Source organism: Sciurus vulgaris (genome assembly GCF_902686455.1).
Source record: "Sciurus vulgaris genome assembly, chromosome: 10".
NCBI lineage: Eukaryota > Metazoa > Chordata > Mammalia > Rodentia > Sciuridae > Sciurus > Sciurus vulgaris.
The window spans coordinates 106,444,501-106,457,053 of NC_136470.1; the positions used below are offsets into that span (position 1 = coordinate 106,444,501).

A 12,553-nucleotide genomic window follows, 5' to 3' on the forward strand; every position below is an offset into this window, starting at 1 on the left:
GGGTCCTATATGCCTCCTGTGCATGATTTTCTATTTTATTCTTGATGTTTGGAAAAGTTTCTGATTTTATTTTGTTACAATATTGTGTATTTCTTTACTCTGTGTTTCAGAACCTTCATCTATCACAATGAATCTTAAATTTGACTTTTTATGTTATTTATATTTCTTGATTCTCTTAACAACTTTTCTCCATAGTCACCTTTTTTCAGGATTATATAATTTGTTTTCATTGCCAGAAGTGCTACCATCCAGGTGGTCTAGTCTGTTGATGATCCTTTTCATCAAGTTTTAATTTGGTTTATTGATTCCTTCATTTTGAGGATTTCCATTTGGCTCTTTTTTCAGAATCTCTATCTCCTTTGGAAGTGATCTTTCACTTCTTTATTTTCTCTCTGATGTAGCTCTTTACATCATCTTTTACCTTGTAGATCATTTTAAGTATGAATTTTCCAAAATTTTTGTTTGACATTTCCTCCACTATGGTGTTCATGGATTTTGTTATTGAGGTATTTTGATTTGTTTGGAATAGTCTGTACCCTTATTTTGTCATAGTGTTCTGTGTGTCTATATATTCCATATTGGAGCTTAGATGACAGAACCTTTCCCCTATGAATTGATAGCATCCCTGAAGGTTTCTAGTCCCTCACAGTTTAGTGGGAGACACATAATCACAACATCCAATGCAAACAATTTATACCATTCACCTAAATTCTGAGTTTCTGTTATGACATCTACAATGTTAATTCACACAATAAAGAGAAGTTATATGATAAGAATTGAGTATTGTTAAGTAATAAGTTTGTAAAAGGTTTTGCTATTTCAAAAGGTGTGTAGGAGGAATCAGAAGAGATGTAGAAAATGATGATTATAAGGGAAGAGGAGAGAAATTAAAAGCAAAATTTAAGGGAAGAGTGAAAAATAGAAAAATGTAATTTGTATGTTAGAAGAAGAGAAAAATGCAATAAAGAAAAATAGACAATTCACAATATACTAATCTAAAACACTAGGCCTCAAAAGACACAGTCATGAAAAATAACTACTTTAAAAAATTGCTAGAAATGAAAAAGTTGTGAAATATGTATATGAAGTCATGCCCATGTACCATTAAGCACAATTTTAAAAAAAAGAAAAAAAGAGGAATACAGAACAAAAGAAAAAAATAACTGATTTAAATTTTAGAAGAATGTTTCTTGATGAAAAATCAAATTGTTTCCATCGCAGTTGTCAAAATTGTGAATGAGATATATGTTTGTTATGTGTTGCCAAATTTCATTCTTTCCTTTTTCTCTTTAGGTCTGTATTATGCACTAGAGTATTAGTATATGCTGCCAAGACCTTCCTCTTTTTGTGTCACTCCTCAAGTTGCTGGTTGGAGTTCAAAAATTCTCCACTTCCCTTCCTGTGCTATGAGGTGGGGATGCTTGGAGAGTTTTCTCCTCCACTCTCAGGGTCAGTTTGCTGTAGAGTTCTGTGAGATGAGTTCCCATAGGTGGAGCTCCCAAAGGCAGGGTTCAGGCCTCGTTAGGCCCTGGTCTTTTGTTGAAGGGAGATTGTTCCAATGATTTTTAGTTCGTGTGTCTCTAGAGTCCAGCAGCTGACAATCAACATTGGGAGTCTGGACCACAGAATCTTCCCTGGGTTCCTGTTAGGCAAAAAGGATCCAATTCTTCTCCCCCACTGCCACCCACAGATCATGTCCTTCCTGGCCTCCTGGAATCAATCTCGGAGCCCACAGTCACTCCCACCCATCCAATGGAATTCTTGGCCCACCCCAGCTGGTCCTGCAAGCTGCCCCACTTAAAAGTGTGAGAGGGACTTGGAAATCTCTCAGATCTCAGTGACCCTTATTCCCCTGGGTAAAACATTCTCTGTGCTTGAATTTCTCTGGGTTTTCTAGCCACATTTGTTGTCTTGTGACAGGCCCTTGCCTCCTCGAGTTTTTGGATCCAGCTCAGATTAATAAGTCTGTGTCCCTGAGCTTGTTCCCATAGCCAGTGGCCACTGTAGCATGATGTGAATATGCCATCTGCTTTTCTTTCCATGGATAACAGGGGACACACAGCATCTTTTCCCCAAGAGGATATAGTGTAGCTGACCCTCTGGATCAGTCCAATAGCTTCCTCAATTTCTGATTTTTCAACTGAAGACATACCAGTGTGCTACCTGAATGCATGTTTTTTTTCCCACTCCCCACCTAGCCCACATTTTATCAGATCCAATGGGAACCTGTGGTGGGTTTTTTCTTTTATTTTTCTATATCCAATATTCTGAGTCCCCAAGCTGTTTTGAGAGTCCAATATTAAATATTTTTACCAACCTTACTGAGGAGCTACTTATCCCCTTTCCCAGTCTCATGCCATGGAGCAACTTGGAAAACCACCTCTTTTACCTCCAGCATCTTAACAATGGGAAAGACACACTATTACCCATTTCAAACATTCAATTTTAATATTTTATCCTTCAAGATATAAGATCCTAATATTTTTTTTACAGTGAGAAAGGAAAGTAAACAAAAATTGAGCTCAGGTGTACATTAATTAAAATATTTATTTACATTTATTTAACATATTTATTTATTTTGAATAAGAACTTAATTTAATTATATAGTCAGGCAATAATATAAAAATCACCAGCATAACTATCATAGAGTTTCTAGGAATAATCAATCATCTATATGGTAATTTGGAAGAGTAAGTTTTCAGAAGTGGAAATTCATGGGATCAACCTTAGCTCTTCACTAACCAGATTATTTTAAAGCTTATTTTTACCATGACACGGAATATATAATTTGTATAGATGTATCAGAACAACATGTGATACATCATAAAAATTCATAAGTATGTTAAAACATAAAACAACTGTCCTTAATCACAGAATTATAAGTAAAATTATTACAAGAGCATTCAACTTGCATCATGCAATAGGAAAACATGTGAGTTGATTTATAGTGAATTTTGCTTACTGAGTTTGTTTCACAGATTAAATTTCAACACAAAGTTGCTTTGAGGCAAATCCCAGACATTCCCGCTTTCTCTTAAGGGAGTTAAAGTGTTAGAGAAGTGGAGCCTACTGTTCAAGAAAAGCAGCCAAAGGGGATTCCACATGCTTACATTATAATTGTGCATTCAAGTAATTTGATAAAGCTTAAATTTATTTGCATGTTGTAGGATTTAAATCACAAATGTAAGCTTTGTTAATAAAGTTTCAGCATTATGATTTTGAGCTTCTATGTACGTAAAAGTTGAAAATCTACTGAAAAAAAATTGTGAAGTGTTCACTATTATATCTATTTTTGAATCCTCTTCCTACTCTCCCCCAATATGAAAACTTGAGTAATATTTACTGTATACTAGACACTATTCTAAGAGCACTGGATATTTTATTCCCTTTAATTCCCATAGTGATATAAGGTCAGAATTATTATGATATGAATTTCACAAATAAACAAACCGAGGCATAGAAAGTCTAATATATCTTCCCACGTGCAGAGCTGTAATATGGCAAAATTGCTACTTAAAACCAGAGTTTAGTTCTTTCAGCCTGCACTAATTTCAGTTAAATATGAAATATGTGTCCCTCCAATGAATAGACTGTTATCTTGCTTGATTTTCACTATAGCCCAATGAAATAGTCAGGAAAACAATTGCATTCTCAAAACTAAAATAAAAATAATCACGCTCAGAGATATGAAGGTGACTCACCAAATGTTATACCATAAGGAAAAGGTAAATTGTACCAGAAAAAAATCCAAGAATAATTCTAGTCTTCCTTTAACAATTTCATTCTCAAATAACAGAATAAAATATATTGGAAGAAGTATAATCCATACTAAAGACTTGTTCTAGCTCTTAAAACCATTGTTTCCATGATTAAAACGGATGTCTGATTATACTTATTAGTATTAAATCAAAACTTTGACAGTATGAACAGAAATGCACTTAGAAGAGCAAGGCAAAGAGTGATTTTGCAAATATTCTAGTAAACTAATAGCACTGTGTATCTCAAAGATCCAACAGGAATTTGAGATATGACCATGACTCGTCATCCATGCCCACCCCACATACCACTCCTCCAGAGTCTACTTTAGTACATATACTTTTATGTCCTCTTTTAAATGCCCATGTTAAAAGACATTAAACTAATAGGAATGTGTACTGCAAACAGTCATGATAGGCTATATGCTAATAGAGTTTTTGTTTACTTTTTACCACTTAAATTTTCATAAATAAGAGGTTGTATTACTAATGTTTTTATGGCCTTATTTTTTTTTTTTTAATGTACTCTTGAGGCGTTAACTCCAGAATGATGACCTGATCAATTTCTTGGGGCCCTGGAATCTCAATTTCTTCACTTAAAACACAAAATAGTTTTTTTTCTAATCACTTAATTGACTTTAGAATCAAATAGGATCATGGGTAAGAAATAAACTCCATGAGGTATAACAAATATTAACATGTCAAACAATAAATTGTGGAAAGTATTTGATTCTCTTCTCCACTTTTTACATTTTCGTTTGCCTACAATTGTATTACAAGGTACATAAACAAGGCTATCATGTTATAGTGGGGAGAAGTTTGTTTCTCTTTCCCACATGAGTAATAATATAAAATCTATTTTCTGGGTCTAATTAAACCTTTCTCTTCATTCCAAATTCTGTTGTTCTTTTTGTTGTTTTATTTCTTCATCTGCACTTCCTAGAGCAGAGAAGTCCTGATACTGAAGCTGATCAAATTCCTGATCCTGATTCTAGAAAAACTAATGCTGATTTTGTTAAGCAACTGCAATTAAATAGACTGTAAAGAGCTATTAGGAGGATTTGTGTCCTCAGTCAAGGACAGCACCTGGTACCAAATAAAGAGTTGATACCTATAAACAATTAATTTGTTAGATAAGTAAAGTGTCTTGTCCCTACTCTACACCATGTCCTAACTATATTTTATCCTCTACTCCTCTTTTCTTTTCCATATGTTGATGTTTGGCAGAACTGGTCTTTACTTAAACTTAGGCCTCAAACTCTATTAAGTAGCTAGGCTATTTTAGTCTAACATCTTTGACCACTACAATCTCTCTTAGCACAAGGAATTATTTTTATTTTGTTTTTTGGGGTTTTCTTGTTATTGTTTTTTCCCTTGGGTACAGGGGAATCAAACCCAGGCTTCACACATGCCAAGCAAGCAATCTGCCACTGAGCTGCTTCCTCAGCAGATCTTTGTTTTCCTTGTTCTCTGCACATTTGAAACCAACTATTATTGTCTTTCCTTGAAACTGTCTCCAATCTGACTTATGAAAAATCATTGCTGTGTAATAGTTTTTGTTTATCCTCGTTTTTTTGTAGTCTCTATGTAAAGTCATTTTCTTCATTTTCTTCTAGTTTCTCCTTTTTTCTTTCTCCTCCCCCTCCTTCTCTTCCTTTTCTTCCTCCTCCTCCTCCTACTTCTTTCTCTCGTCACCTAAAATATTTATTTAATATTTAGGTTAAATATTTAACCTAAAATATTTGCCTGACTATGTTGGCATCCATTTGCTGGTTTACTGAAACTCCTGAATCTCCAATCTAGGTGACTTTCCTGAAATTGAACAAATAAATCAGTGAGTACCATACATCCCTTCCTGGTTTTCCCATAGACATGTGAAACTAAACCAGTCAAATGTGAAATACGCTACTATTCATTATTTCCTCAACTAATTTATAAAACTGTAAACTATCAAGTTGCTCAAGTCAGAAATGTGGGAAACAATTTAGACTACCAGGTTTTAAGCTGCCTTTCAGATCTACTAATCGTTATATTTTTTATATTCAACTTAACATAATGACTGCATGCACTTCATAGTTTCTGATCTCTTGGTATCTTGGACATTAGCTTTTAATAGGATGATATTTTGTATTATTATGTAAGGTCACAAGGCCAGGAGTGCCCCACCAAGTGTTCTTCCTCACAAGGTGTTCTTACTAAAATGCAAATTGAGTTTTCTTATTTGTCTACTTAAAATCATTCAGTGGCCTGTATTAACTACAAAAATCATTCTTAAGCATCAAGAAATAGAATAAAGATTTTTGTGATTTACTCTTCTTACATTTGCCATCTTCACAGCATTGTTTTCTCTTGCATCATAAATTATAACAATATTCAACTGAACATACTGTAATGCATTTTCCCCTCTGGCCCACACTCATGCCCTTCAGTTGATGTAAAGTGCCCCTCCCTTGAAGCCCTATGCCAATAAAGATTCTGTTGAATTATCCGTTCTAGAGTGAGATGTCCACTGCATGACTCACTTCTTAGGCCACACCAGCTCAGTTTTATCTTGTGCATGAGTCTTTTACTTTGTCAATTAAATTATGATTATTATTTCACCAGGTCCACTCTTAGCCTAGTTTTAGATGCTCTTGCTTATCTTGCCATGTTTCTTCACTAGTGACTGCAGTGAGACATCACCTTGGTTCTTAACAGTTAGACTTAATTTCATTTCTCATCAAAGGCATTCCTCTTGGATATAAATACAGCAATTGCATTCTTTCTACTTTCCTTTGAATGAGCTGGTGCATATTTACTGTCTGTTCATTTATTATCAGTTTAGGTGATACCCTGCACCACTGGCCTGTGCCCTGAGCCACACTGCAGAGAGGCATCACAGGAGCTGACTGTGAGCCATGCTGTCATGCCATGCTTATTGCTGCAGAGGATCACTTACCAGTGGACCTGTGCAATTCCTCTGCTGAGGAATCATAGCACTCGAAGTTCCAAACTTAATTGAAACTTAATGGTCCAGAGGCCTCATTATTTTATCCCCATAATCATATGATATGTGATCTGTCTTCACACCTTTTATTTCCATCCACCTAAGTTTCAATAAAATCAAAATTTCAAGCTCTTGATGTAGACCAAGATATCATATTTATGTAAATTGAAGCTCTTTTATCCCTTTAAACTTTATGAGTTTAACTTATTTATAATAAATTGCATGTATTTGACTGGTATATTTTTCAATTTTTGCCATATTTCTCATATTTGAGGTAACAAACATTTCTATCATTCCTTACAGTTTCTTGTAATTCCCTCCCTCTCTGTCTCACCATTGATCAGAATTGTGTCATCGCTAATTAGTTTTTATATTCTAGTAATTCATGAAAAGATGCATCACATGGAAACTTTTCTCTGGTGTTCTTTTATTCAATCAAAATAAGTATAAAATGAACCCTCAATAAAATATTTTGTGCAAAGAAAATAAAATGTCTGTAAATAAATTGATTCGAATAATTTTTCCTGTTTTCTGTAAACTAACATGCAGTTAGTATACTTTATTCCTTTATAAAATAATACACTTAGGATCATGTGAATGAATGAAGTCCTAAAATGGAAAGACCTTATTTCTCATCAGAAATTTCTATAGTTTTCTGTGTATGTATCTAAGGCTTTTTCCTTCTGTGGTAAAAGTGATTTCCCTGAGTCATAATAACTTTATAAAAATAAAAGTTTTAGGATACTTCATCTTTAACTCTTATAAAAACATTCAAATTATAATTATTCTTTCTTTCATGATTTTTAAAAGTTTACCTGACTGAAAAGAGTAACTTGATTATTGTTATAAAGTCCTAACTAATAATTTCCTTACCTAGGAATATAATAAATTACATTACATTGCATTAGGGGTTTGGTGGGTTTCTATACTTTTTTTTTTTTTAAGTGGAAAAATATTCGACCTGTGCATCAAGTGGATGCTTGCAAAGTCTTCTTTAAATCTCTTGGGAAATGCTATACTGTATACTATGTGCAACTTCTTTTTAATTCATACTTTCCTATGGATAGTCTAATTAGCATTCTAATTAAACTACTATTGATTTATTGTGAAATGAACATTGACTTAAGTAACAGAAGGTGACAAACTGAAAAGGTCTTTCAAATAAGTGGCATTCATTCTCCCCCCTTGGTGAGGAAGTGCCCCTGACTAGTGTTCTACAGGCCCCTGCTGTGGACCTGAGTTGCTTGTGCTTTTCAGTCACTTCAGCAAAGACACTGAAAAATTTTGTCTAAATTATGAGCTTTTGTATCTTCCTAAGAGAGTAATCACTTTGAAAAACATAACGAAAAATAAGTCAGAGAGAAAATGAGGAGATTAAGGAAGAGAGGTGTAGGTAAGGAAAAAAATACATATGTTCCTTGAATAAAACAGTTAAGAAAATAAAAACAAGGGGAAGCAGGAAGGGAAGGGGAGGGGTAGAGAGAAGAACAAAAGGGAAATACATCTAATTTCAAGACCACAAATAATATATAATAATAAATAACTAAGTTATGAATAAGTAAATACATATTCAATGTGAAGACAAAAGAAAGAAACCTTAGTTTACTAAATCTCTTTAAATTCCCAGGACAGTATTGAGATCCATTTTTTCTGATATCTGCCTCTTCTACTCTCACATATGTTAGCATAGGAGAGAATGGTTTTAAGTACTGAAGCATATATTAAAATTAAATACAAATAATATTTTTTAGGAAAATGAGAAATTATTAGGGCAGTTTACCAGAGGTGTCCATAGGAAAATGATGTTTATTTCACAATGATAAAATATAGAAGAAAATAAACAATGATAAGAAAAATTGGCTTTTTTATAGATACACAAAGAAATTAACATTTATACCTACATAAAATCTAAAACTAAAAAAGATTTTCAAAATTTTCTGCTGTACCTTAGATTCCCATTTATAATCATCTGCTTAAACAATACCAGGCTTTTTACTTTTTATAACTCTCTGATCTATTTATACATATTGTCATGTGTGAATGTTGAAATATTCTTGATCATAATCTTATTTCTTTAAGTTTGCACATAGCTGGGTTTTTCTCCCTAGTTAGGCCCAAATGTTCCTGTTCCTTTGCAGATGTAGACTCCTATTCTTAGAAATTCTTGCAAAATTTTGAATCTGTGGAAAACTCAGGAGAATCCGTGTTACATTGTAGAAACGTTTAAAGTTAGGGTACTAACATTATAGAGCACACTTGGCACAATGGGTGGTTTCAATGTTCGCTGAGTGACATAGACCACAGAAAAAAAACTCACAGTTTTATAATATCATATGCTCTATCCTTTATATTTCTTAGTCATTTTTTTCTATCAAGGACACAAGATTTCTTAGCATATGCAGCTAATCAAGACATGACTGACAAGTGTTTTTTTTTCCTATACCAGATTGTTCTACCTTTGTCCCTATCCCCCTGGTGGCTAACATAAAGAAGTCGTCCAGTCAATCAATATCTCTCTCGATAAATATTTACAATTGTAAAATATTACTAGAATGTTCATTTATTCAAGCTGATGGAAAAATGCCTTGTTTTGGATATTAATGTAGATTAAGCTTCAATTTTAATAACAAAGTTTTGACTATCCTACCCATCACCAAAATTGCCTTTATCTTCTTCATATTCTTTTAAAATTTTGAGAAATATTTGGTTGACCTTAAATACCATGATTTTATTTTGGAAATAATTATATGAAGTGATTATATGTACATCCATATGTATGATGACAAAATCCTTCTTGATGCCTTAATACTATAAATATGTAAGTACCAAATATTTTTAATGAAAATATTTATGTAATGATGGATTCAATATTTGAGGACACATTCTAAGAAAGACTTGTCAAACATTAAGAATATTAAAATTTATAAAATGTTCACCTCCTAGACAAAGCCAAAGAATCTTGTGTATAGGTTTATCTTTTGACAAAATTTGGTTATTTTTTCTTTTTAATATCTAATAACACTTTGTTGTGTAGAGATCATAGTAGCTAATTCTTTCAAAGTGTCATTTATATAGAAATCTCAGGAAGTTATTACTGAGATATCTAAATGCATTATTAAAATGAATTAAAATTGCATGTGTTTTCACATGTATGGAATAAATATTCAATTTCCTAAATTTCTGGGCACAAACAAAATTCAAATGCAGTCTTTCTTTATTTCTTCTGAAATTTTCTTCATTGATTTCTTTAAAATATAAGATCTATCCTCTGTATTCAGAAAATACAAATGAGGACTTTTCCTTTGCTTTAGTAAGATTTTGATCTTGATCTCCAGTAAAATCATTGGTTTTCATTTATTTACAGTAATTATCAAGTCATGCTTACATTATATTGCACATTATCAATTTGGGTTATATTATCTGCTAAAATGAATTTAGATGTGAAGAAATATTTTGAAATCACAACTTAAACAATGTTGACTGATTTTTATCTATGTTTCATGAAGATAGGCTGATTTATATGTGTGTCATTCAGTATGGAAGGGATATTCCTGCCATGATGCTGTATTTATAGTTGATATTTTCCTAACTGATATTTTCCTAATTGTATCACTAATTGGGAGATACAATCTAATTCACAGTATTTTAACAGAATAGATTCTACTCAAAAGATTTTGGTCATGCAACATTTTTAGTGATAACCATTTTCACAATTTTTTTCCCTGAGAAATTTGAAAAGCATGAATTATCATTTAGGAAACAATCCAAGTTTTTCAAGGCTATTTTCATATTAATAGTATTTTACTAAAGAACTGCTTTTTAAAATTATTCAGCCTCTATACTTTAGGAATGCTTTGAATTCATCTATTTAAGCTTTGTTTGTGATTCCCTATAGACCATGACAGAAATGAAATGGAATGGAAAAAACTTGCCAAAGTGATCATATTGCAATTGACAAGTGGTGCTATGAAAGTCAGTCACAGTTGGATGTAGAAGTCACTAACCAAAGTCACTGGGTCCAAAAATGGCTGCCAATATCAAATCGAATTTCTTTTTTATTGCAGCAACTATGCTGGAGAAATAGCTAGGTAAACTTTATGATATGTACTTCTTTCTCTATTCAGACATATTATCTCTTTTAAAAATTGCAGTAAGCACTTGATAGAGAACTCCCCTTCTAACCAACTCTTTTAGTGTGTACTGCAGTGTGGCTAGCTACAAACATGGTGCTGTATAGTAGGGCATCACTTCACACAACTGCAATTTTATGTCCCTTGGATGGAAAAAATTCCTAGCAACCACCATTCTTCTCTTTTTCTGTGAGCCTCAGTATTTTAGATACTACATATAAGTGGATTTCTGCAGTATTTGTCCTTGAGATTGACTTATTTCTGCTCATAATTTCCTTCAGGTTCACCCATGTTGTTACATACATGTAAACAAAAATTGTACTTCAAAACTAGGAAAATAAGGTGTTCTTCTCTTGCATTCTCAGTACTCCTGTGACAAGGTCTAATATCTATTTACTCTGCAGTTTATTTTTATAGTTCTAGATAAAATTTTCATACAGATATTTTTTGATATTTCATTTGAACATTTGACTCCCTTACTCCAACACAACCCACTTTACTCTCCTAGTTTACTGTTTAACTATATAACACACTTTCTGATTAAGTAATAACTTCATTGTGTATATATGGGCACCTAGGTTGCGTTCATAGCTTGGCTATTGTGAATTGTGTTGCTAAAAATATGGATGTGGGTGTACCTCAATACTATTGCTGATTTTAGATCTTTAGGATACATAACTAGGAATTGTTCAGGAATCTCTATGCAACTATTGTCCAGGAATACTCTGTACAGCTTTCTGGAGTAGTTGCACTAATTTGCAGTCCCACCAGCAATGCATGATTGAGTGTAACTTTTACCTTATATCCGCACCTAAATATTTTTATTTATATTTCTAATATCCATTCTCACTAGAGTGAGAAAAAAATTTCAATGTACTTTTGATTTGCATTTCCCTAATTGCTAGATATGTTGAACACTTTTTCATATATTTCTTGGTCATTCATCTTTCTTCTTTTGAGAAGTGTCTGTTTATTAACTTTTTAGTTTATAAATTTTAGTTTATAAAATGCTCATTTATAAATTGGGTTATTTGTGTGGATTTTTTTTTTTTTTGGTGTTAAGTATTTGAGGTCTTCATATTATGGATATTAATGCCCTATTTGAGGATTGGTGGTAAAGATCTTTTCCCATTCTCTAATCTCTCTCTTCACACTCTTGTTTTCTTTTTTGTGCAGAGCTTCTTAATTTGATGCCATTCCACTTATTGAGTTTTGGTTTTATCTTATGTACTTTAGAAATTTTGTTAAGAAAGTCAGTTCCTGTGTTAACCTGCTGGAGTCTTGTGGCTATATTTTTTTCCAGCAGTTTCAGAATTTCTGGTCTAATTAATGTATTGTCAAGCCACTTTGAGTTAATTTTTGTATATGGTGAGAGAGAGTGTTCAAGTTTCATTCTTCTACATATGGATTTCCAGTTTGCCCAGCATGGTTTAATTAAAAGGCTGTCTGTTTTTCTACCCTATGTCTTTGGCACCTTTGTCTAGTGTTAGATAAGTGTCCTTATGGGAGATTGTCTCAGTGTCTTTTCTTCCATTGGTCATCTTTTGAATTTTTGTGCTAGTATCATACTATATTTTTTTTTAACTATACCTTTGTAACATAATTTGAGGTCTGGAATTGTGATTCTTATAATATCAATCTTTTTCCTCAGCATTGCTTCGGCTCTTCTGGGTCTCTTATTT

At 32.9% G+C, this 12,553-nt stretch overlaps 1 protein-coding gene across 1 annotated transcript in view; it reads right to left on the minus strand.

Annotated features, from left to right (window-relative positions):
* The window catches only part of LOC306670247 (palmitoyltransferase ZDHHC19-like), a 151,263-nt gene that overhangs the window by 106,515 nt on the left and 32,195 nt on the right, over positions 1–12,553 (minus strand). The window contains exon 2 of the mRNA XM_079154920.1: positions 2,318–2,398. Coding sequence (XP_079011046.1) covers positions 2,318–2,355 — 38 coding nt within the window. The 5' untranslated portion in view covers positions 2,356–2,398. The remainder of the gene's footprint in view (positions 1–2,317; positions 2,399–12,553) is intronic.